At 41.8% G+C, this 27,098-nt stretch overlaps 1 protein-coding gene across 17 annotated transcripts in view; it reads right to left on the bottom strand.

Annotated features, from left to right (window-relative positions):
* LOC101015920 (sine oculis-binding protein homolog) overlaps window positions 1-27,098 on the bottom strand; it is a 172,294-nt gene that overhangs the window by 65,477 nt on the left and 79,719 nt on the right. For 16 of the 17 annotated variants that reach the window (XR_646291.2, XR_646290.2, XM_003897976.3 and 13 more), the window contains one exon: window positions 9,019-9,114. The exons of the other annotated variant lie outside the window; for it this stretch is intronic. Coding sequence is in view for 14 of the 16 variants with exons in the window: in XM_003897976.3 (XP_003898025.1) it covers window positions 9,019-9,114 (96 nt within the window). In the remaining 2 variants the exon portion in view is untranslated. The remainder of the gene's footprint in view (window positions 1-9,018; window positions 9,115-27,098) is intronic. 17 annotated transcript variants of the gene reach the window in all.

Here is a 27,098-nt window from a genome sequence, read left to right as displayed (position 1 = left end):
GAGCTAAGCGTGGTTCTCAGGGATCCAGCAATGAACGAGAGAGACAAGGCTCTTGACACACAAAGCTCTCGGCCAGGGTAGACTCATCTGGAATTAAAAGAGAATGCCTACTGTCCTCTAGCAAAAGTCTTAGTTCCTGGTGGCACGTAGCTCTCCAGGAAGAGACAAAGAGTAGGAAGTATGCAAAAAATACAATTAGGAAAAATATTTTAAGCCAAAATGCAATGAAATACATTATTTTGAAGAATGTTGTTTTCCTGAACCTGCTCATTTGAAGCTTAAGCATGGGCTGCTATCTTCCTTCTTCCCTTTTAAAATTCCCTTACCAGTCCTCCCATCTCTAATTTCTTGCCTCTCTTATTACTCACATATGTCATTCTTCTCCACTTCAAATATTTTTTATACTCTTTCCCTTTTCCTCTCAAGAGACTTTCATTAGCTTGTTCTTCTAACCATAAACTAAGCACATAACTGAATATGATTAATATTAGTTCTGGCTGGTTACTGGTACATTTTAATATTGATAACTGATATCCTATCTGATTTCCTGGTTTTGCTTGACATATGATCTATAGTTTCCTTGAAGCCACTGGAGGTGAATTCTCTTTGGTATTTTAGGTAATTGTTCAGTTCTAGTAATTAAAACAATAAAGGAGAATGTGACTGACTCCCATATGCTATTTTATGGCCAGAAATCTCAAAAGAAATAGATCCATTCACTCTAAGGAATACAACCCTAACAAACCAAAATAGTTCAAGATTTTTTTAAAAGGCCTTAGTGATCCTAAAAAAAAAAAAAGTATCAAAATCTATAGCAGTCAGATTTTTAAAAAGACACTCGAATGTTTATATCACATTGAAAAATATATTTTCTATAGTCTACAGCTGTTCTTTTAATGTCCCAAGTCTACCAAATTAAAAACTATATACCTTGGCTCTGTTCCCCACAATTTATTATGCACTGGGAATCCGCAAACATTGCCATGACTTTCTGAATAAACTGCCCTTCCTAACATTCCCCATAAATATTCTTTCTGGCTTCAGAATTCTACCAAAGAATTGTTACTATAAAGAAACTAGAAAGAGTCATTTTGAATTAATTTCTTAATCCCTTCCTTCCACAATCACAGACTGCACTCCTTCTCTGATCCTGGAATGTAAAAATGTGTACGACCTGGCCCCTACCCTGAGAAGGCAGCGGCATGTGTTGGCCTGAGCACAAGCATGGGTGTGTGGTCAGAGATGTGGGTCAAGCTCCAGCTCTGTGCCTGCTCACCGGGCCTCCTGCCCTCACCCAGGGCAAGGAGTATCCCATCTCTGCATTTTAATTTCCCCACTTCTAAAATGGAAACAGCAATATCTACTGAGAAAAGTTACAGTGAGAATAAAGGGCCTTAAAAGGGGTCTATACAGACAGATCACAGCGCTCGTTCACTGGAGGTGCCTCACAAAGGTGGATTTCTTGTCTCCTTCCCTTAGCACGGTATCAGAGGCACACCCATTTTCTATGGCAGATAGGGCTCTGTGTAAATTACATCTTTTTCCTTTGCTTCGCATTTATGTTCTTAGTTGCATATTTTAACATTAAAATTTTTACTATTAAATGGTTAGGCAGAATGAAGAGGTCTGGGACCATGTAGAGAGTTTTCCTTGAGTCTTTTTCTTTCTTTAAGCTTAGTGCTAAGAATTATCTTTGTGCTGTCCCCTTCATTGTTCAAAAGGAAATTTTGTGGGGTTTTCATGCAAATGTGCATATGTAAAACTTTCAGGTACTCCATTGCTAGTAAATTTGGTCAAGTAGTAGTCTATGATGTACTGGAAAGCAAGCAACCTTGGAATAAATCATCATAATCATAATCATAATCATAATCACAGCAACACTGATTGAGTGCCAGTTGTTTACCAAATACTGTTCTAAGCACCTTACAGGTAGTCATCACTTAGACCCCAGGCCAACCCTACCCAACAGCTACTATCGTCCTCATTTCACACATCAGGACGCAGACACACAGAGATTCAGTAATTTGCTACATAGCCAGTGGGTGGAGTGGAGGAGATTTCTGAATATGAACAAAATAATCTGGCTTAAGAGTCCAAGTTCTTCACTGCAATACTATACTATTTTTTGGAAATTTTAGATTATCCTCTGAAAAGGTATTCAGATACTGCAGTACTTCATAAGTCAGCAACATTTCCGATGCCGCCAACAAGCATCTCTAGTTCCCGGGGCATAAAAAGGCAAGTGGATAGATGTTCAACCCTTTCTCAGAAGTTCTTTTACCCAAATTAAAAATATTACATTTGAGTTTTTATCCAAACAAATTGGGAGGAGACTCAAGCTGAAGAATAAAGACAGGTACTCCCAGCATCTGCCTCAAGATTTTGTTTAAACTACTGTATCTTTCTAGCTCCATTTTGTTAGTAATAAGACTACTGATTGTTGAGCTTTTATTAGGTGCTAGGTATACTAAATGTTTCATATACATGATCTCATCGACTGCTGAAAACAACCCTATGAGGGAGGCAGGTGCTGTATTTATCCTCGCCATATTGAAAAGACACTGAGGCTCAGGAGGGTGAGAAACTTGCCCAGGGTGCACAGCTAGCACATCTGCGGAGAAAGGACTGGGACTCCCACTCTTATCCACCAGACCACAGTGCCTCCCTTGGAGAACACACAGTCTTTCATACCTCCCTCTGGCTCCAAGAATCACTGTGATGGACTGTGTGAGAAGCCAGCATGAAAACCAAACCATTATACCTCTGACATTTGTATGCAATGGCTCTGAAATCTGAAGGGCAAAGATCCCCCATGCTCTGGAAAGGAGAGCCTGCCAAATCAAGACTCTGTCCCCCAATAAGGCCCCTATATCAGAGCAGAAGCTGAGCAACTCTAGCCCTCCCTCATGTGGATTTTCTCTCAAATAATGGAATTACAAAGAGAGGTAAAATAGGGTTTGCATGCACAGGAAAGGAGGGGAGATGGTCAACTGTGGTCAAGAGGGTCTTTATACAAGAAAAGTGAAAGGACCTGAACTACAAGACTATGGCAGAAATGGGAGCCAAGAGGCTGAAGAGTGAGAGGGAAGTGGCAGACACAGCTGAAGAAGAAGGTGAAACACCAGCACAGATGGGAACAGAGGAATGTGCAGATGAAATACGACTCAAGTGGAATCCATCCCTTCTGCCTGTATTAAAGTCTAGATGGTCTTGCGGAGAGCATAATTATGCCACCTCTATCAGAACTGCCTCTTGCTTAGTCTAAGATTGTGACTTTTATTTCTGGAAAGTTCTATTTTTCCAAGATAGTTTAGAAAACTATGGGAATACAGGAATAACCACAAACTAAAGGGATCTGGAAGATGGCTGGGGAAAAAAAAAAATGGTGACACAGGCTAAGTTTCTCTAGACAGCAGCCAGTCCCCTGGGATTTTCTGGTTATTTTATACCTGTGGGGCTATTGCAGTGACTATTTCAGGAAACTGGTACATAGTACACAATGCATGCATATATCATATGATGTTTTGTTTGATGTGATGTGAGTTCCAGTGTGTGCCATCATGATTTTAATTTTCAGTGCCTGTGCTGCTCAGCTGTAACATCAAAGCAATAGTATGTAAATTCATGTTGAGCTGGGGCATAAATTTGACTTTCATTAGACCAACAGCATTAGGGGGAGGGTCTTTAGTCAATTGCACCTATTCTGAGACACCTATTAAGTTTCAAATGAAATAGGACAGTTTCTATCACCTTTCAGGAGTCCTTGTTACATCTTCGTGATCTAGCAGAAAAGTTCTAGCAATGGCTAATACATGGCAGCCATCGAGAATTTCCCCTCACGACTGTGAGAAGCTAACATGTACTGGTGAGTCTGGCTGGGTTGCAAAGACATCTGATTTTGTTTTTAAATAAATACACTTAGAACCAGGGGCCTGAGAATAAAGAAAGTTCAAGTCATCACTGGCACTGTGATGTCTTTCACTTTAAGGGCTTTTAAAACTGGGTCTGATTGGCCAAGCTTTACCAAGGTTGTGTTGAGCAGGGAAAGAAAAGCACAATATATAACCAAGAGTGATTTGTTTTATGTATGCATTGTCCCAAAGCTCTAATTCCTGGTTTAATCAGTATCAATGGATTCTTTCTAGCCAGAGAAGAGGGATCCTAAAGATTTTACAAAAGGAAAAAGAAAACCCAAAACACTAAAAATCCAAATCTGTCCCTCATAAAAGAATACATACTTCAGAATAGTACAGCAAAAAAAAAAAAAAAAAAAAAAAAAAGCAGGTTGGGGGAGGGGGATGTGGGGAAGGAAAATGAAGCATGATTAGTCCTGAGTTGACAATTGTTGAAGCTAGGCGAAAGGTACATGGGGAGTCATTATATGACTCCCACTACTTTAATTCTGTATACTTAGAAATTTTCCATAATAATGTTTTTAATCCACAGAAGTGCTAGGAATTCCCATGAAGCAGAATTACTAAAACCCAGACTCGATAGTTATTGAGACCCTTGCATATGGGACTGCCTGCCTGTTCACTCCTTAGCCTTCGGGTACTCTACACTTGGCCAGCCTAGATACTAACCTGTGTGTGGTGCACCTGGCCCATACTTTCCCACCTCCATGCCTGTGCTATTTTCCTCTGCTGGGAACACCCTCTTCCCTTACATTTTCTGGCAACGATCTAAATCCAACCCATGAAAGGCCTAGATCAAAGGTGTCTTCCCTTGTTAAGTTTTTAATGACTGCATACAGAAAAAATCTCTTCCTCCTCTGTACTCCAAGAACTTTGCTAGTGTTCTTTTGGGGCACAGCTCATTATGCAATAACAATCATGACTATAAGAAGATGATAATAACAGCAGCTAATATATACTGAGTGCTTACTATGTGCCTGGCTCTTTATATATGTCATCATTTTCCACCCTTATGATATGCTCTGAGGTTATTTCCTTTTATTATCACATTTTACAAAAGATCTGAAGCTCAGAGAGATCCAAGGGTGTGAAACAGGGATCCAAAAGTGTGATGTGATATCAGATATGTTACAATAAATGTTAAGCCTTTGTGCCTGTGATCCTTAGCTATACCACCAAGATGACAGTGTATAAAGTCTAGCTGGGGCAAGACCTGAGAGCCCACATTTTTTATGTCTATGATACTGTATGTGCCTTATTTCTCCTACTGAATTGCATGCTCCTTTAGGGAAGGGACTGTGTCTTTTTCTATGTTGTGTCCCTACCTGCACTGTCTAATACAATGCCTTGTACATAGAAGATGCTCAATAATGTCATGTTTATTGAGCACTGGATTAGCACGGGGTATTTCTACTGCCTAAGGCCTACATGCAACTCTTATAATCCACCTGTCTACATCCACAAGGAAATGAAATGGAAAAATCAGCCCACAGAAAAGCAGCCTAAGCATCTCTTCTCCTCATCACTTCTGATCACACAGCCACAAAACTAAAGTAATTTTCATATTCTCCCTACACTGGCATTGTAAGTGACCAGGAAGAATTCTTCCCCGATGCTATTTTTATTTCACCTCCCAGTTGTGAGCTCCCTCCCTTTCCCTCTGCAAAGCCCTCACCCCTAACAGCCTCAGGAAAAGCCAAAGGAATTCAGACGTTGTCTAGGTAATAACTCAGGAATCTGGAACTGAGGGAGACAGGCTGATTTTACCCCCCTGAGTTTCTTTTCTCTTACTTCCCCTTTCAAACTTCCTAAGCCTGGCTTTTATCCAACCACATAATACTCCATCAGTTGCTGTTATTCTTTGGTTATATTTTGACCTTCTTCCTGAACACAGGGATGTTCTCTGGACTGATCTTTTGAAAATTCAGGGAGTAGGCTCAGGAGTCTTCAGTTCCTTCTCAAAACCCTCTCAGTGTTCCTCTTCTTCGCACTACAGGTCTTTCCCCTCCAATGACCCAGCTCATGCTGTATTTCTGCAAGGTCTTTACTCTCAGTGGGCTTTCAAAAATTGAGAAAGTCATGGCTGAGGAGAAAAAGTGAGCTCATAACGTGTTTATGGTCCTCCTCATTCTAGCTCTGAACCCACCTCTCGCCAGAGATACGAGCATTTGAATCGAGGAAATGAGAAGCCTTCCAGTCCCAGAAGAAAGAAGCAGTAATGATAAAGGGACCAAGAATGGAGCTGGAATTTGGGGCAAGGGCTAGTTTCACCCGTGGCTGGCTCTAAATGTTCCCTTTTCCAGGCTCTTGTAAACCAGGCTGCTATAGTGTTAACATGATAGAAAATTCCTACATTTTATTTTATTAAAAGTTTTCTTTAGTCATAAACTTAGATATGCCAGCAAAATACCCGTATGTGTGCATGTGTGCGTGCATGCGTGCAAGTGTGCATGCCTATCTATGAAGAGGTAGGTGGGGCCACAGTGAATTGTGACATATCAAATAGTACTCGTTTCATCTAATGTCACTCATCTTGACAGCCTTTCATTTTCAAAATTAATAAAAAGCATAAGGAAACTGCTGCACAGTCACCAACTAAAGGATCTTGGCCACAAAGCTAAATATCTAGTCATCTGTGTTGTACATTAAGTGTGAAGGCACATATCACAGTTTGGGATTTAAATGGAAAAATCAATACCCTACAGGAAATCTACAGTTGCACAGCAGATTTTTCTATCAGCCAATGCTTTGTTTGTCAGTGCCTTCTGATTACACACACTTGTGTATTCCGGGCATCGATTTTGCTTTGCTTTTGTTTAAGTTACTTAATATTCCTCCCTCTTCCAAGAAGCAGTCATGTGGGGGTGGGGAGCGGGCAGAGACATTAGAGTCAGTCATAAAGTCAAGGCAACGTCCCATCTACCTGGTCAGGGCACTTTCTGTCAGTGTCTGTGGCACAGAGGACTAGTCTTCCAGCCATGTGCTCCTGATCATCTGGGGGCCCAGAGGCACCCTGTGCCTCAGTGCTTTCTCCAGAGCTCCCACGCTTTCTAAACTGGCTAATGCTCTTGCAGCAATCCATGCAAGAAGATGGCAGAACCACCCTTCAGCTAAAAAAGCACTTTGGAGTGGAGCTTGCAATCTTCTCTGACAGATTCTTTAAAAATCTGCTCTAAGCTGCACTAAGAAAACTCCAAGGATTTCCTATTTCTTTCTTATGAATGAACAAGTCTTTTTCATATAGAAGCATAACTTCTCAGAGAAGGGCTTCATAACCAGCCAAACACCATCACTTTTCTTACAGCTGAAAAAAATTAAAATTCTCCTTGGAGAAATAAGCTTACTTATGTTTTCTTTTTATTCCTTTTATTTTATCACAGGAAAGTATACTGACCAAAATAAAGCATTTCTAACAGTGACTAGAAGGACAAAGATTGTACCAAATTGCTCAAAACTACTGCCAACACAACAATGTGTTTAAGCACAGCAATGACAAAACATCTACTTTCCCTAAAGACAGCTAAAAACGATGTTCACATATATGTTTTGCTTCCTCCAGCATAAACTGACCACAACCAGGACTCAAACATGTTCATTTTTCCAACAAATAGACAAAAATTAAATATGGCATGTTACTTTTACCAATGTCTCTAAAAAGAAGTAAGCTACCCCAAAGCATTCTGATACCAAAACACAGCATAAGGGCCTCTGTGGTCTTCTGCTGAATAATCAAACATTAAAACCAAAATGAACAAAAAGGGTTTCCTCAGAATAGGTAATGCTAGCAGTCCTGGAAATTTAAGAGTCCTAAGATAAAATATAAGGTAAGTTAAATTTTCAGAAAAAAAAATTACATTTATAAGCAGCAAATTTGCCTGTGGATTTGTTGGTCAAGGGACTACACACACAGAATGAGTAGTGCAATTGTAACTGTGCAGACTGTGGAGGGGGAAAAGGAGGTTCTTGCTGTCAACATGTAGCTACTGCGGCTAGAATGGGTAAGAACTATATTTTTGTCTCTTCTCCTGCTCTTTGGACACTTTGTTTTTAATGAACAGTTGGTATCAGAGCTAAATCCAAAGACTGTTACATGTGGGATTTCCTAATGCAGAGACCTGGCAGAGCTGTACTATATTCGGCCAAAAAACTAAACAGAAATTAGACTACCTCAAAATGTAACAACTGAGCATCCTCATTCTCTTTCAGTGTTTTCATTTAGTTGGAACAAATGTTTTGCTTTAATGCAAGTGAAAAGAAAAGAACATTTAGGGACAACATAGCTAGATCCCTCATAAAGCTTCATTTTCAAAAGGAGTGTTTGAATCTCTAAATAAATGACAATTCATTCTCTGTTTACTTTAGGTAAACAGAAAATGCATTGCAGAGCACTCATTTTCAAAAGCTAATCAAGAACATTAGGTCCCAACAGATTCATTTAATAGAAATATAATAGGCATTCCTGCTTGCTTTTCATCTTGCCTGGCTGTAAATGCTAAAATGAACAGCAAATTAACCCTGCATTGGAACAGAGTCTCAATGTCACAGCTGATATCCTCCCTCTCACGACTTGTAAACATCCCCGCACCCTGTCACTGCTTTGACTCCTTCTGCATAGGAGAGACGATTAAGTTTGGCAAGAGAGTGGAGGAATACTTGAATTCTAAAGGGAGTACTGCGTGTCAACTCTGCTATCTTCCCTAGCAGAACAAAATATTACCATGTCGTCTCCTAAAATAGTGTACAATGAGGACGTAGGAGGAGGGGTGAGGGTGAGGTTGTTTTTTCCCAAGCTACATATATCAACTGTCTTTCTCTATATTTTTAACTTTACTAGCCATTCTCCAAGTGGCTGCTTATAAACTACTAAACAAAACAAGCTAATAAAGTACAGGGCCATTCAAGCTCTATAATCAGATATAAAAGATGTGCAAACAATTTGAGATCTTAAAATTAATATTCAGTGATATCAGAATTAGCATTTAGAACTCTATACAGAAAACTATAATATTTCATAAATTATGTAATCATGAACAAACCCTTTCAAAAACTGTTTTCACTGTGCTAAAGTAACATTCTAGACTTGTTGTAAGTATGTTATTCTTACAAGTAGTTCGCAGTTATTCTTGAAGGCAAGCCTTGGAGTTTCCTTAGCATAGTGCTGCTGGGGAAAATTTTCAGCATGTCCATCTTCATCTCTAGCCTGAAGGGAAATATAATGGCCTATTTAGGGACTTACAAATAATGGAAGAAAAAAAGCTAAAAGCACAACAGCTCAGATCATTCAACAAACGGGAATCCAGAAATAACAACAATATTAAGAAGTTTGTTTAAATACGCAGTACGCCTTTTAGGTATCAAAATTTGGGATTTATTCTTCTTTACATTGTTTAGTTTGAACATGCAAATTCATTGTGGTGTAATATTTAAAACAATATCAAGCAAACCAAAATCAAATAATTTTGTTGGCAATTACCACCACCTTAGTTTTTCAGTGCACATTGTTCATTGCACATTTAGGATTATACGACATACATACGTGTTTAAACTTTTTGGCATGCTTAAGCAATCTCTAGATAATGCACTTTAAAAAAATTCTAATAGCAAGGCCATAAGAAAAGCAATCTGCATAATTATATTTTGCATTGTAATACTATTAGAGATAAACTGATTCCCCTCCAATTTTAAATAAAGATCTAAAAGGAGCGATGATCTGGTAAGAACCATGATTCTTCAATCAAATGCAGTAAAAAAAAAAATAGACTTAATTTAAAAGCTGCATTAAAAAGTTACTGGTTATTTTGATCTACGCTGTTAATTAAGAAAGCTGAAGTTTAAATGGAGACATTAACAGAACCCATTAGCAATACCGCTTGCATACAGTCTTCTTTCTAATCTCCACCGGTTTCTGGTTTGGAGTGGGAGAGAAGGCAGAGGTAGGTGAAAGGGGGCGTGTCTGCAGCACACTCATTAAACCATTCATTTGGGTGACACTTGCACTCCGCTCTGCTCTCATCTCATCTTAGCCCTAACTGCTCTCTCTTTCCTGGCCTCCTGAAATTCACAGCTGAGCTGTCTCCCTCACATATGGCTTGCATATAATTATGCATATTCCATTTTACACTGCATTAAAATGATGAGCTCCTGGCTCCCTGCCAGCTGATTTTTAAAAGCCCTAGTGAAGTAGGAAAAAGGAGAGAAACACAGGGAGAGCCGCACAGGAAGCAGCAGGTAGTTCTGTCTGCTGTCTCTTTAGATAAAATGTATGTCTGGCACCAAGGGAACAGCTGAGAACTACCTGTTGTTATGTATGGATTGAGGGGGCAGAAAACAATGAGCATACACTGTGGCAGAGATGACAACGCTTATGTATTGTTTCTCCTTTAATGGAGTAAAATCTGCCCTGATGAGCGTCACTCAGAGCTCCCTGGCTATACTGGGGCTTGTCATTTTAGAAAGAGATCCATATTTTGTACATTTTAGAATGTATTGCTTGTGTTTAAGAAAGCTGCTGCTACCTAGCCCAGGGAAGGAACTAGATGGAACTTGGAAGTGCAATGTCATGGTCAGTAATATTTAGGTTACAAGAAGTTTGTGGGGAAAAGAGACTGCTCTCTTTTGGTTCACTTTTGAGATTTATCAATATCCCTAGGGCTTGGTGCCTTTTTTTCCTACTAAATCAGACTAAAATAAAAATGCAGTTATAGGATTGGCTATATGTGACAGAGAAAAAAGTTTAATTGTTGTTCATGTCCAGTGGCTGACAAGGCACTGAGACCAATGCATCTTCTGACGGCATCGGAACAACTTTGCAGCTATGCCAGGGTTTAAATTAATATAGCTCAAATGGGTCGCATTTTAAATCCCAACTGGCAAAGGCAGCAGTGGCATACATAAATGAAAGGCAGTTGTAAGAAAGCAGGAAGATGCCAATGGGCAGTGACAATATTAGACTCTTCATAACAAAATGTTAAGCCACTCTATGAGGTACAGGTCTCTTAAAGGCAGGGATCACAACAATTTCATCTTTCTTATTCTGCCATGCCCAGTGCCTTGCTTTTAGTTGATATTTAGCAAACATTTAAGTGATGGAAAAAACGCATACGTGGATAGTAAGTAGACCCTACCATAAACAACTCTGTAGAAAATGCCACCTCAAAATATGCTAAACTTGGTAGTAGCTTTATTATATTCCTGATGCACTATGATACATATGCTTGGAAACACACTTTGCATATAGTTTTCAAGGGCTACTATTTACATATGTATGTCTATATTCAATATATATGTATCTTGTATATAAATATTCATAAGGTGGAATGTGTTTATTATGCATGTACTATGTATACACATTCATACACACCAGATGCCTAGGGATATTTTCAACATTAGTGGCAAAAATACATTCATTCCACTTACACGTAAGGTGCACACAATGTTTTTTGTGTGTTTAAAGGACAAAAAAAAATCCCATTACCGAAGATTTGAATGTGCTTCCTCAAAGCACTTCATATAAAGCCACATAATTTATGAGGTTAAATAAAGTAGCAGTGGAAGAGAAAGGAGAGGGGGGTTGAAGAGATTCAGAAGTGGAGAGAGAAGGCTAGAAACTTGCTTTTTTATTGAACTATTATGTTCACCTCTGCATCAAACTTCCATGGCTCTGGGAATGCCCTGTCCTCTAACACCCACCCTGACTCCAGAGTCCAAGAAATTCTATCCTTCAGCCATTTGCCATGTTTCCACCACATGCCACAGAAATGAAAAGCACGCAAAGTATAAGGAGTTCTCCAACCATCACCTTCACGTGTATTTGTGTGCACACATAAGAACTTACGCACACTTCTCACCACTGTAATCCCCTTTGCATTGTGAAGTTTTTAATGTGTAATTTTCAATTACTATGACAGGAATAAGTGGAATTCAGTGCATTCATCTAAGGCAGGAATTCTCTACCCCAGCTGCATATTAGAATCATCTGGGGTGGTTTGTTTGTTTTTGGCTTGTTTAACATATTGGTATCTGACCCCCCTCCCTTCTAAGATTCTGCTTTAATTGGGGCCTGGACACAGGTGGTTTTTAGAAAGCTCTCAGGAGATTGTAATGTACCAAGGAAGGGCGAGAACTGCTGATCTAAGGGGAGTGTCTACAGCTATCAAGGGGAGGCCCTTGGCATAGCTGCCAGAATGTTCTCTAACCACTCCAGTCCCAGGCACTGGAGTGAACCACTGTGCTCCAGTGGGGAGGGGGATATACAGGTTGAACACCACTGATTCAAAAATCTGAAATCCAACACACCCCAAAATACAAAACTTTTTGAATGCCAACATGATGCTCAAAGGAAATGCTCAATGGAGCATTTCATGTTTTGAATTTTCAGATTTAGCATGCTCGACCAGTAAGCATATACAACGCAAATATTCCAAAATCCCAAACACTTCTGTTCCCAAGCATTTTGGATAAGGAACACTCTACCTCTAGGATGTAGTCCCTATGATAGATCTTACCCTAAATATTCAAAAAGCCTGGGCAACACAGGGAGACCCCATCTCTACCAAAACAAAACAAAACAAAAAAAATTAGCCAGGTGTAGTGGCATGCACCTGTAGTCCTAGCTACTTGGGAGGCTGAGCCAGGAGGATTGCTTGAGCCCAGCAATTCGAGGTTACGGTGAGCTATGATCACGCCACCAGGCTCCAGCATGGGCAACAGAGCAAGACTCTGTCTCAAGAAAAAAAGATTTAAGAGATTACACAACTAGTTGCTTGTGGGCAAAAACTATCATTATTTGTTTGTTTCTTAGTTTCTGGTATGACCAATAATCTTGGAGGAACTACCGTACTGCTTCCTTAAAAAGGCCTTCCTAAACCTCTCCATCCAAGGCAAATATCTCCGCTGTGGTCTTTCTTAGACTCAACATGGTTGCAACCTTGGAATCACTGGTGTGATTTTTGTCTCCCTCACTAGCCTACAAGCTTCCTAAGGGCAAGGATGGAGTCTGATCTTCTACCACTGTATCTTCAGCCCAGCCACTGCCTGATGCCCAGTAAGTGATCTGTAAGAATGAGCTGGATCATTCACAGAACTTGGTGGCAATGTTAGACAAAATCCATAGGACCTTCCTTACCCTACATAGAGAATCAGTTCATACTGTTTTACAACCTCTTATACATTAAAGTCAGAGGCTTTACTATATTTAATATATTCTACATCTGCCCCCACTTGGGGTGCCAGACAATGACTTAACAAGGAGGGTGGACATATGACACCGATGACCCCTTCAGGGAGGAATATGTGAACACTAAAATTGTTCAGAATCACTGACTCATGGTAATAATATAAAGCAGACCAACTTTTGGCTGGTTTTATTATTGTTCTTAAATCCTCTGCAGACAATGCATTCTCTAATTGCCTGTCGAGAGTAGACCACCCCACTGTCGGCTCTAGATATCTGCTGGGGCCAGAAGAATTGTGTTCATGTCTGACTTTTTTCCAGAGTGACAAGTTCTGAAAGAAGGCACATCAAGGCACTTCATGATGAACTAACTCTCTCCTTGTGTCTTATTTTCAACAGTTTTATTCTGACTAATGTGCTAGATATTTACGCCAACTACAGGGAAAAGCAAATGGGGGACTATTTTTTTGCATTTTACTACAAATGTGATTGTCAGAACAAAGGTGCATTTTTGACCTATTATTCAAAGGAAACTTCATTTTTTTTTTTTTTTTTTTGCCATAACAGAAACAAAAATCCTTCAGTTAAACTGCAAGCAATTTCCCTGTCTTGCTGACAGTTGTGTATCCATTTTCATGGTTTGCCTAACATTTAGATAAATATTAGATGATATGAGAAATTTACAGTAATTGCCTCTCTACTTCAAAAACCTCTGGTTTAAACAAACTTTGTATTCACCTCTCTTTCCCTCTGAATCAGCACCAATTCACTTCTCTTATTTTGATTCTTACAATACGGCAAACTTTAGTTCTTTAAAGAATTCACTGCTTCCTCTGGGACAAAGTCACGGTGCCATGTGCGTGTTGGAGCAAGCTCGGCATTCTTCCTCCTCTGGAGAACGCCTTTAGAAAAGGTGGAACACATTCTAGAAATAGCTCCACTTGCCTACCCCAGAGAAGTGTGATGTCTCTGACTCCATGAAAAGGTTAACAATATTGCCATTTAAGTGGAAAAATAATTAGGCTTCAGAGTTAATACCTCCCTGTGATGAATGGGAGTTTACACTTCTGTGTCATTGTGATCTCAGGATTTCTTTTGAAAACAAGCAAAGGTTCTGCCTGGAATCAGGGCTGGGGAGAGCACAGCAGAGTTTCCAAGCTTAGCCCTCCTATGCTGCAGCAGAGACAGCACATGTCAGCTCACACATGTGGCACTGTTACCGGACTTAAGAACACCAAAAACAGTGCAACTCAAAGTTGTGAGAATAAGTGTATAGTTGAATAACTGGAGAGGAGAAAATAGGGGACATAGATTTTATATTTTATAACTAATTGTTGGAACCAAAAATAATAGAATTTCTTTTTGAAATTCAAGGTAAAAGCATGGGGACACTGCTCTGAAAATGCATGGAATTTCATTTTCTGAAATCTCATTTCTGGTTTAGCCTTCCTTTCTCAAATGTGTCCACACGTTCTCTTGAGGAAGCTCAGGAATAAATAGCAGCTATCACACACTGCCTTTCAGTGTGCTGTGAATGTCTTTGTGAACTTGAACTAAAGGTCAGTGCTGTTTCTTTGTCCTGCAGTGGACAGATACCTGGGACCTCTCTTCAGCCACCCCTGCCTCTGATGGGAACAACATAGGGAGGTCTTCAGAGTAGCTCCCTGCCTCCCCTGGAGTTTCTGCACTGTTGAGCTCATCTCAGTGGCCCAACTCCTCAGGTCTGAATTCTCAGTGCCCTTCTACTGGGTCTCCTGTCCTTCAACCCCATTCTTTCTGATGGAACTAGATTCCATCTCTCCTTCTGCTGGCAGATCCTTACGTGTCCTTTAAGCCTTCGTTCAGACTGCAGCTCCTTTAGGAAGTCATTGGTGACTCTTCCTCCTTGTCCTCACCTAAGCTCTGCACCCTCTGTCCCTGTATGTATTTACATTCCACACCGATTTATTGCATTGCATTATGACCATGTGTGTGTCTGCCTCTCCTACTAATCAAAGAGGTCCTTGAGTGTGGAAACTGCGTTCTGTCCAGCTTCAAATGTCCAGATCCTGGACTAGTGCCTGGCATACTATAAGGGTTCCATAAATGACAGAGTGAGCAAATGAATAAATGAATGGGTTTCTATCCTTTAACACTATGGCTGGATATTCAGCCTTGCCCTCGAGTCCCTACCAGTTGAGTGTTCTGCCTCTGAACCTCAGGAGTCTTCTCCATACCCAAGTCTTAGCAGGGCTCTCCTAGAGCTATCTGATCACACCTTCCTCACACCTAGACCTTCACCAACTATTCAGTGCACTTCTGCCCAACATCTGTTCCTCCTACTTGGTTAGCTACCAGGGTCTTGGCCTCACAGAAGATTTTGCACTCAATTTGGACTTTGGCCAATCATCTTTTCGCCCTACATGCTTCTCTCCTCCACATCCCTGCTGGATTGATCCTCTGGTCTTTGTCCAACAAATTCTCACCCTCAAAAGTCCATTCCTTGATTAAACAACTGGGCACCTTGTTCCCTGTTTCTGATATCTCACCTTCTCCTAGAGTCCCAGGTCTGTCTGAGACTCCTTGGTTACCATCCATATCTTATCTCCTCTACCAGACTGGAAACTCCTTGACGGCAGAGACCATGCATTATGTATGAAGTCTCTTACATAACAAACAATCCTGTAAATATATATCGAATGGTTTCATTAGCCCTCACTCTTCCTTAAGCCAAGGCCTGGAGTGTTCTGTTTTTCTCTACTCTGAACTGCTTACCTCTATGAATGGATATCCCTTAAGTACGAGTTATTTATATGCAAATATTCAAGTCACTGAACAGATTGTAGAAAGTTGCATGGTTCTCAAATAAAATTATGTGTGCATGCAGCTTGGGTGGAGGGCTTTCTCCTGGACACAGGGCTCCCACCTGGCATCAGGCTCTCTGCTCTGGAGATATGCCAGTAACCCAGAAACATCCATCTCTGGACCCAGGCATCTGCTCCATTCACATTACTACTAATGTCTGCATCAGGATCCCTTGCCTTCCCTTTCATCTGCTTGTTGATTGTCTATGGGGATTTCTGCAGTGGTGCTGTTTTACTTCGTTCTTTTAACCAAATGTATTTAAATTCCCATTTAGCGTGTAGGCTGTAGGAGAAGCTGTTTAACAGAGAAGGCCCTCCTAATTCTCCATCCTCCTTAACTGGCTAACTGACAGGCCTTCTCCATATCTCTTCAGGCTCCTCTGACAGCTCACACACCTCTGATGGATGAGATGGACTTATTTGCTGCAGCTATTTTTTCACATCATGCAAACCTTTATATATATCATAAATTTTTAATATCCAATTTGGAGTCTTCAAAGAATAATGGTAACAAATATGCAACATGAAGATAATGGGAATCGAATCATGTTTATGGCCTCCATGAGCATCTCCTTAAATGATGTCAGGTCAGAGCCCCTCAGAGCCGCATGCATGTGAGGCTATGGGGCTGATCTTGTGCCTGATTAATGGCTGCCTTTACTCGGGGGCCCTAATGGATTGCATGACAGTTATGGCAACAGATTCCACATCAGCCTGAAATACAGCTTCCACATGAACTAAAATATATCATGTTCATCCCAGCACATTACCACTGTGTCTGGAATAATCAGAGCAGTTGCTTGAGCAGTTCTGAAAATGTCTGTTTTTACTTTTTATTTTTAAATCTATTTTTCCTTTATTGGACAGGTGACCCTTTTGCATTTATCTTGCAGGGCTCTTTCTCAGGTCACCTGAGTGTCTTTGTTTGGTAAGAATTTTTATATCACAGCATCTATAGGTAAGGCCCAGCAGCTAGGGGCATGCAGCTCCCTTCTTTTTCATTCTCTGCTAAGGCCATGCCACCTCAAGCCCCAGGCAGCTTCTGATTACTCCGGAAGCTTAATCGACAGTGGATTATCCAGGTTCCTTCCCCTTCCCCTACTTTCCTCCTCCGCCCACTGCCTGCCTTTTGGCTTTTTACTAGTCATTTGCATCTATTACCCAGGGACACAGTGAGGGGAAACAAAAGGAAGGGAAACACAAATGATTCCACTTTGCTACTGGTTGGCACCCACAAAATGCTTAATTAATAGACCTAATCGAGGCATTTCAGGTAGTCCTTTTATTCCTTTTCTCTGAAATTACTAGGCAGAAGGGGGTTGGGCTCATATGCAGACCTCATGATGGACCTGAGAAATCAGAGAAAATGTTAAACAGGCAAGGGCTAGAAGGGAACTCCAGGACCCTGTCTGTAAGGCTAGAAAAGGATCCAGATGTTACAGAGGAGATTCACTATCTATAGGATGCCTCGCCCAGAAATAACCTGGCCTCAAATGGGATTAAAAAACACAATACTAACCAGATTAAGATGCTGCTCCGTTATCATCCGGGATTGATAATAACGGCTAACATTTCTACAGCTTTTCATGTATGCACCAGACACATCCTTAGTGCTTTATATGTATCAACTCATTTAATGCACACACCCATACATATATCAAGGAAAAAAAATGACTTATGAAGTAGGTACTATCATTATCTCCATTTTACATATGAAGAAGCTGGGGCACTGAGACATTACGGAGTTCACACAAACTCATACAGTTACCAAGTGGTAGAACCAGGATTCAGACCCAGGCAGTCTGGTTCCAGAATCCCCATTCTACACACTGATGATCTCCCACCTGCGTGCTGATGGCAAAGGTAAATCGTGTACAATAACTTGAAAACATGGGTGTCATTACGTTTTAAAAACATGTTACTGAGGGAAGTTTCCAAATTTCTTTGGTTTTAGCACTCCAAGATTGAATATACCAAGAAAATTAGGAAAATAGAGTGTTTAATGACAAATGTAACAGAATCGGGGGGTGGGGAGGTGGGGAAGATGGGGGAGGAGGGTGCAGGGGAAGGGGAAGAGGCAGTCTGCAAAGAGCCCAAGAAAAGGGTTCCCTGCAGCTTCAGAAGCAACGTCAGTAGGTCTCTCGTGAAGCCTGCGGAAGATGGTATTTCAACATCTTCAACACCAACTTCTTTTTTTTTTTTTTGAGAGACTCTCACTCTTTCCCCCAGGCTGGAGTGCAGTGGTGCCATCTCAGCTCACTGCAAGCTTCGCCTCCCCAGTTCACGCCATTCTCTTGCCTCAGCCTCCTGAGTAGCCGGGACTACTGGCGCCCGCCACCACATCTGGCTAATTTTTTTTCTATTTTTAGTAGAGACGGAGTTTCACTGTGTTAGCCAGGACGGTCTTGATCTCCTGACTTCGTGATCCGCCCACCTTGGCCTCCCAAAGTGCTGGGATTACAGGGGTGAGCCACCGCGCCTGGCCAAACCAACTTCTTTAATCTGATTCTTATTAAATAAACCTCAGATCATCAAGTATGACACCTAGGTCTCTCAATACCAGAAAAAACATGTCCTACCAAAACTCACTCAGTTCTGCAGGTCCTTTAGCAATCTCCTTTGTGGACTTTTAAACACATCATCAATATTATGATACAATTTTTTTTTAATCCTGTAGGTGATGCTGTACAGACTACAAGGGACATTCATGCTATCTTGTCTCCTATATTTCTGGCACTTGGTATACGAATGCAGATTGTGACTTTGGTCAACATGAGTCAGTTCATCAAGGCAGTGGATATCCCTGGACCAATCAGTGAAACTGAGTCCCTGGATGTGCCTTGTCAAGAAACCTGCCCAGACTGTGGTGATTGTTTTGGGGGGTGAGGGGGTGGAGCACAAAAAGCCAGTTGGCCAACCTCTGCTCCATCCACAACGCCCTCCACTCCTAGGAATAATAGAGACAGAAGTACAACAATGCAGCCCTGAGCAGGTCGATGGCTAATTAGCTCAAGTTGGTGGGAGCACAAAGCAAGAGGCTTAGGTCACTGCCCTGAGTGAGTTAGCTTGCTCTGTGTCACTGTCACAGAACACACCCTTCGTCATGACCTGCCATGTCACATGTGTACAGGTCTTGGCAAAGGGCAGACAGACACCAGAAAACATGTGAAAGGATGCGGATGAATCAGTGCACATCTCTCACTGCTTCTGGAAGAAATAACTCACAGGGCATATGCTGGTGAGGGTAGTCATGGATAGCTGAGTCACAAATTGAAACAAATGGTGTCCGTGAATTAGTTACTAATCCTGAGGTCAAGGACTATAAATTTTCTACTAACAGCAATACTTGTCAAAGACATGACGTCACAATTGTTATTTGTAACAAGAGCTCAGCACTCAGATCAACTTAACGTTCTTTTCTCCCACCAGCAACCACAGAAATGCTATAATCAGGGTCTGGGTATAACCAGGGTTGCCTACATCTGTTCTGGCCAGTCCATATGCTAAGCCTCAGTTCACCTCATCCCCCAGATGCCCACCAACCAGCAAAGCAGGCCTGCAGATGCTTCAAAACCGTTCCCAGCCATCACCCTGCACTCTCGCCACTCATTCCCCGCAGCTTCAGCTTGAGCCCACTTCCATACGGTTCCCAGCTCACCACCCTCACCCTGACTCTGGCCCTGCCCTGGCCCTTTGATCTGTGTACTCGGCCTGGCTGGAGCTGACTGTCCTCCATGGGTATGGCCTTGGTCCTGCCACTCTGGTCTTTATTCTGGACAGACATAGGAAAGTATTCCACCCTGGTCACTGCTCTGGCCTGGGACAGTGTTACAGTCAGCATTGCATAATGTTGTCCAAAATATAATTTGTCTTAAAGGTAAGATTTCTTTAGGAAGAAGTATGAGTATTATACAATATATGTAAAGATCTAAAATCAGCCTGAACATGAAGGAGAAAGCCTAGAACCAGGACAGAATCCTGACTTTTACTGTGCGCTAGCCACATAAATGTTCTGACAGATATGCAGCAATACTGCGACTTCTGCCAGTGGATGTAGGCAAAGGAAGAAGATGAGGTAACACATCCCTGGTCTTTCAGAATGTGAAGTTCAAACATGATTCTGAGCAGGATGGTCTTCCTGACAGCTCCAAATATGACCCATGTGCCACTTGACCTGTTAACGGAGGTGCTATCAGACTTAAGGAAGAAAAATATCTGAATTACTCTGCTTCCAAACCCAGGACCAATGAAGGCGAAGAGGCTTCATAAATAATGACCTCTGCTCCAACGATACTCTCTGGAGTCTTTGTTTTAAATCCCAGCCATTCTGCAGATGATGAATTGAGGTAATAAAAGGTGGGATTGTGGCATGCTTAAACAGTGGATAATCATTTCAGCAGAATTTGACTGGGGTTTAGGGACACACCTGTTGAAGCCAACAGCTGAGTATCAAGTTAAAGTTCATTTCTGGATGACAACTTTAGTTAATTGTTGCTCCTCTGTCACCCTCTCTTCTTCTTTCTCCCTTCTCCTTCTCCTTCCTCTTCCTCTTCCTCTTCCTCTTCCTCTTCTTCTTCTTCTTCTTCTTATTATTATTATTATTATTACATTTCCAGGAGGCGTATTTTGGGGTCAAAGCCCAGGTGAAGAAAGACAAAAAGTGACCTGGGTTTCCACATCCTCTCCCTTCTTAGTATAAACTGAGAACAATAATATGTGGTTCTGCCTTGCACAGTGAGCAGCCCTACCCCTTCTGTTTGCTCCATTCCCTCCCTCACTGAACCTTTCTAGTTACCAAAATTTTCAAGCTGTCCCAGTTCCTCTGCACCCTGATCTCTCAACCACACAGAGTTGCTCTAGATGGCATCTCAGAGATGACTGGAAACCCCACTGTATGAAGGCTGGACCCCACTGGGGAGGGCACCACCAATTCCAAAACCTTCCAACTCAGTGACTACTTCATGGAACTGTCATCAGGAACAAAGGAAGAAGATTCAATATAGAAGCCACTTTTACAATAATAATAAGATTTAATGATTGTTCTGTGCCGGACCCTGTGCTAAGCATTTTACAGACTTTGGCTCATTAAAGCTTCTTAAACCTTTAGGAATTGCCTATTACTCACCACCTCCATTTTGCCAGTGTAGAAACTGACATGTAGAGAAGTTAAGCAACTTGTCTAAGACCAAAGAGCCCATAAAAGGCAAAGCTGAGCTCTAAATGCAGGTGTCATGACACCAGGCGCAGATCTCAACCCCCATGCCACACTGTTTGTGTGCCCCAGGAGCACAGTTGGCAGAAGCAGCATGGTGACGATGAGTGACAGAAACTGCAGGGATTACTAGAAGGCAGAGAAGTCGTGGCTCAAACCCTCACATCCTTGCAGGTCCTTGTGGGTGAGAGGGAACACGCCCTCTGGTCTCTCCCCTTCATGGTGAATTATTGGTGTCCAATGCAGCTCAAACGGAGGGATGGTGAGGGAGCTGGCACCTCATGGGGGAACCTGAGAGCCAATCTCATAGGCTGAGGAACACAGCCAAAGGCTGAGCAGACCCAAACCCAAAGCCCACCAGTATCAGCGGGGTGGCCTCTCCATGTATTCTGGACTTGGAGTATGGGACCAAGATGAGGCAAGGATGGTTGGATGGTGGCTGCAGATGAAATAGGAGTGGTGCCAGCGAAGTCCTGTGAGTCAGCGTGAGAAACCCTGCATAGAGATGGGGAAGGAGACATCCCTGAAGCTGACAGACTTCTCACCAGAGGGCTCACTCATTTTGAAATCTCTTAAATTCCAGTTTCATGTGCACATCCCACAAATGAAAGATTATGGGATCTTTAGTGATCCCATAATCAAAGTGAGAGTGAGCTCAAATCTTTTCTCAGGTTCCTAGACAAACTGAGACATGTTCTCAAGGACACGGGATTCTAGATTCATAAACCTCCTCCTACGGTTCTTGCCTAATCACAGAATAGAAAATTGTTATTCTTTGATGTGGAAAATAGTAAAAGGGGAATAAGAATGATCATTTCATAAGATTATTGATATCAGCCATCCCTTCTTAATAAAAACAGGCAGTGTTTACATGCAGTCAAGTATCCTATTATAATAAAGAAATTTCCATCATTTATTTGTCTTAAGGGATAAAAGACTTTTTGCCTTTGAGTTATAAAAATGTTTTGACTGGTTCCATAAACTGTAGAATGCAATACTCTATATCTATACCAAAGCACTATATGTGTCATTGTGGCCCCACAGAATGCAGACAGTGGGGCAAGGGCACTTAAGTAATGTATTCCTTAGGTCTCCATTCACTCATTTAGTCATCTGTTCTTCACTTACTGAGCATCTACTGTGTGCCGGGCAGTAGTATACAACTGAATAATCAAGCACCTAAAATGAATGGTATTCAGCTCGCACGCTCAGTACATTTTAATTTTTTAAGTTCAATGATAACAATAAAGCAAATGGTCCCTTGAAAGCTCTATTTATATCCAATCTGGAGTGTCAAAGATCATATATTTATATCCTGTTTAAAACTTAGATGTTTAAATAATTACAATTTTATAGCGGTAAATAAAAGTAAACTACGAAAGGCAAGAAGTAGAAAATACTCTTGTTAGCAGGCAAGAATTTTAAGGAAGTAAAAAGCAAGAAAAAGTGAGAGCAAATTCTCAAGGGCTGAGCACCCCATGTGCTCACCACCCTCACCCTGACTCTGGCCCTGCCCAGGACATTAGTAAGAAAGGGGTGAGGAGGGCCACATGGTGCCACTCCAACCCGAGTTTGATTTCTGGATTCCTGGTGCCACCACTGATGGGGAAAAGAGGAACCTAAACATCAGCAAAATGGGGTCCACAACATCCATTTCAGAAATTTGTTGCAAGGATTTAATGAGACAATCCGTCACACAATGTCTGGCACAGAATAAGTACTCAATATATGACAGTTACTTAAATTTCACAAATCTGCTTCCTTTTCCAGAGAAAAAAAGAAAACCTCAGCTGGCAAGAAAGCAATAGGAACTCACTATCTTTTCTTATCATTAAAGTCTTGATTAAAATTAAATTGCATGCAACTATAAGGGTATGCCCAGCATCCCACTGCAAATGCCAATCAGAAGACACTGCCAAAGGCTGGAGGAATTTTAGAAATGCACAAACACACCCACTAATCAGGATCCTAACCCTCTACACAATCTGGACACAATCAGTACTTAACGACCACTTCTATCTCTCTTCGGCCATCTGACTATCCCTTTTGCTTCCTGCAAAAAAGGCATTGTTTTGTTTCCTTCGTATCTCTTTACTCCTAGTATATCCAGAGCACCATCTCGGTCAACAAACTTTCCACACTCGCCAACGGGCTCCCACGTGAGCAGCCCAGGATTCGTGGGCACTGCAGTATGTTGAATTCCATGGCCTTCACCGCACCTCTGCCAAATAACTCAAACTAAGATTTTGGGGCCGGGCGCGGTGGCTCAAGCCTGTAATCCCAGCACTTTGGGAGGCCGAGACGGGTGGATCACGAGGTCAGAAGATCGAGACCATCCTGGCTAACCCGATGAAACCCCGTCTCTACTAAAAAATACAAAAAAATCTAGCTAGGCAAGGTGGCAGGCGCCTGTAGTCCCAGCTACTTGGGAGGCTGAGGCAGGAGAATGGCGTAAACCCGGGAGGCGGAGCTTGCAGTAAGCTGAGATCTGGCCACTGCACTCCAGTCTGGGCGACAGAGCGAGACTCTGTCTCAAAAAAAAAAAAAAAAGATTTTGGTGTTATTTCCCTTGATTACCATTTATGTCACCTCTTTCAATTCCTTATTTTCCAGGTACTAACTTCACCCTATATAAACTTTGTTTCTAAATCAATAACAGAGGACACCTTTATCATTTGCTGATTTATATGCTCAGCGCTCAGCAGAGCTTGGGCACACATACATTGAAATCCACACACTGAGTAACCTCACCAAAGACAGTGAGGAGCAGAAAAGATAAATGAGAGGGAGATTTTCTGAACAATCTGATATTTGGCTCACCATTTCCAGAAAGTGTGCAAATTAAGGCCAGTCACAGTAGCTCATGCCTGTAATCCCAGCACTTCAGGAAGCTGAGGTGGGTGGATTGCTTGAACTCAGGAGTTTGAGAACATCCTGGGCAACCTGGCAAAATCCTGTCTCTACTAAAAATACAAAAATTAGCCGGGCATTGTAATGGGCACCTGTAGTCCCAGCTACTCCAGAGGTTGAGACACAAGAATCGCTTGAGCCCAGGAGGCAGAGGTTGCAGTGAGCTGAGATCACACCACCGCACTCCAGCCTGGGTGATACAGTGAAACTCTGCCTTAAAAAAAAAAAAAAAAGTGTGCAAATTTGCAGCTCTTATCTTCTTATTCGAAAGGCTAGGGCTTTTCATTTTAACTAAGTGTTGCCAGATTTATTAGGTCCTCCTTCATTTTATAATTCAGTTCAAAACTGCTGTCTTCGGGGTTTGATTTTGTTTAAATGTGTCCACCCTTATCTTTCTGAAACATCATCTCTTATTTATAATCCTTAGACATGATTCTCCATCATCTGGCAATTTCTTCTACATAAATGAGAACTCCCCTCCCTGAGTCAGCTGTGCAACCTGAAAAAGCTGTCTTTTATTTTACTGATTTATTTCATCTTACAGTAAAATGTCCTCCTTGTGCAAAACATCTTAATTGCTATTTCTCCTTGTCCCTTGCCTCGTCACAGGAAGCTGCTCCACAGGTACCACATAATGTTTATGCTCATTTGTTTCTTTCTATTACATCCTGCCTTCCTGTGCACTAGAATCCGATGCCTACGAAGATATAATCAAAATGAAATTGTATTAGTTTAGATTAGCATCTGTGGCAGCGATTCCTATAAATGATACAGACAAGGCAGTAGCTATAATATCTGTCTTGTTTCGAGGTTAAAATGAAAAATGACATCTTTGATGGAAAAGACTCCACGGAGACCCCAGCAGAAACGAGGCCTCTTCCTCTGCTCGCAGACAGCTCTCTTCTCCATCATATGGCTGACAGGTGTGTAATCATGTTCCTTAGTCACAGTTTGTGTTGAAATAACCAATTACCAAATGAATGAGAATCAAGCTCCAGTGCGACTGTTGCCACCATTGCAAAGTGATGATGTGTCATCCGAAGCTCAGGCGTTAAGGGGAGGCTCTGTCTGGGCTTCTCCTCAGCCAAGGATGCTCTCCAGGGCTGCAAGAAGCCTTTGCTGCTCTACGCTGAATTTGATAAAATACGGGACATTTCTCCTTTGGCCCCTGCCCTTCAGTAATGGAGATTCCAACAGGGACACAAATGAATGGTTAGCCAGGTTTTCTGGGCAACTCAACACCATCCCCACCACTTCCTTTCCTTGACTTTTCCAGAACACATCATCCTCACCTGTCACCAAGCACCCACTGGCACAACTGTCTCTCTGGCCACCCAGATTTCCACGTGAACAGGGCATTATCTGCCGTATTTATCCTATATCTTTCCTCTGTGATATACATCATCTGCTACCAGACCCCATGGTAACAAAGAACAATGCCAAAGTCCAACAGCCCTGACATTCCAAGCGTACCCTCACCAGGCAAGGAATTCCCCAGATCCACTGATCAGGAGTGGTGTGGTAGATACAAGCAGCCTACAGAGTCTTGCGTTGTTCTAGGTTCTAGATGAATACTGTCAAACACAGAAAATCCCTTTGCATTCATGAAAACCATAAGCACAAAAATTGCATTTTTATTGGCCCAAAGGTTATTTGTTAATATGTTGAGGGAGAAAGCTTGCAAGTAACTCAAATAAAGTCAAGGAAGAAAGCTGAGATATTGACCTATTTACAATGGATTATGATAGCACTGCTATTACACTTAATGTAGATCTTCACCAAACGTGGACCAATCTCTCCTCTCTGCCAGGCATACCCTGTTGCAGGGCCCGTGGGTGGAAGAGCCCTACCTCCCAGACTGGTGGCTGAAAGAATGAAAGGATAGGTGAATGGAAGTGGCTGCCCCATGGCTTGGTTTCCCATCCAAAAAGCAGGGCTCGTACCTGTTACCCACACTTGGTAGAATGAGAGCGTGGTTGTAACCACCATGTAATACCAATAGTTAAAACTCAACAAAAGATTCTGAGTTGTGTGTCCTACTGACAACTTTGAGTCAAAAATACTGTATGCTTTCCAATCAACATCACATTTTCAGTAAAGCCAAGGAAGGTGGTGATTCAATTTTTAGGCAGTGAATATCAAGGTAAAAATTCCCTAGATTGATTCAGACTAAAAGATACAAGGAGATTAAGACAGATTCAAAGAGGTGAGTGAAAAGTACAATTCTTTTATATCCTTCACTCTTTTTTAAAACTTATCATGAAATAAATCTTATCATGAAAGATGTTCCACCGGAAGATTTACCCTCAAAGACCAGACCAATATTACTTTCCAATAAAAATGCTTGGTAAGCTACACTTTGCAGGAGACGAAGGACAATAAATGTGTAAGGGGAAGGAAAAAACACCAACCTGCTCTCCTCCAGTGGTATTCCTCTGAAACTGATGACTGTTTAACCAGTCTTGTTATCCTTATTAGCATAAGTGCTCACTACCCTTGCTTCTCTCTTCCTGGAAGGGCAACTGAGACCCTACACCTGCCCTTCACAATGGCTAGCATCACGGGCCCCAGTTGAGGGAGAAGGATGAGGTTCGAGGTGTATAAAGGTAAGCAGAAAACAATGTGAGAGATGGGCTGAAAAGGGGGGCAAGAATGCAGGTGGCTGCAGAATGCATGGGTCTCCTTCCCAGGTGGGGTGAGGCCTGGAGCTGCATTACGCACAGGGCGTCTCTCCTCCACTTATTCATGTGCTCCTGGCAATTTTGGCAGGGGCACCTCGAGTGAAAAGCACACTACTTTGCACATATGGTGGAAAGAGTCTTGTGCATCAGTTGAATGCATACTGTACTACATACACATTCTGTTTTATCTCCGGGCCCAGCCGTGCTGCAAACGCTTGCAAATTGGGAAACCTTCTGTGCAGTAAAAATACGGACAGGAGAAGCTAGACTGTGACTTATAAGATGCAACACTAGCCAAAAAAAGCCAAAGTAACGAAAAGTTGAGGCGTGTGCTTCACACTCATTGCAACAAAGGCAGCTCTGGAA

Source organism: Papio anubis, chromosome 6 (genome assembly GCF_008728515.1).
Source record: "Papio anubis isolate 15944 chromosome 6, Panubis1.0, whole genome shotgun sequence".
Taxonomy (NCBI): domain Eukaryota; kingdom Metazoa; phylum Chordata; class Mammalia; order Primates; family Cercopithecidae; genus Papio; species Papio anubis.
This window is presented reverse-complemented; position numbering and strand designations above follow the sequence as displayed.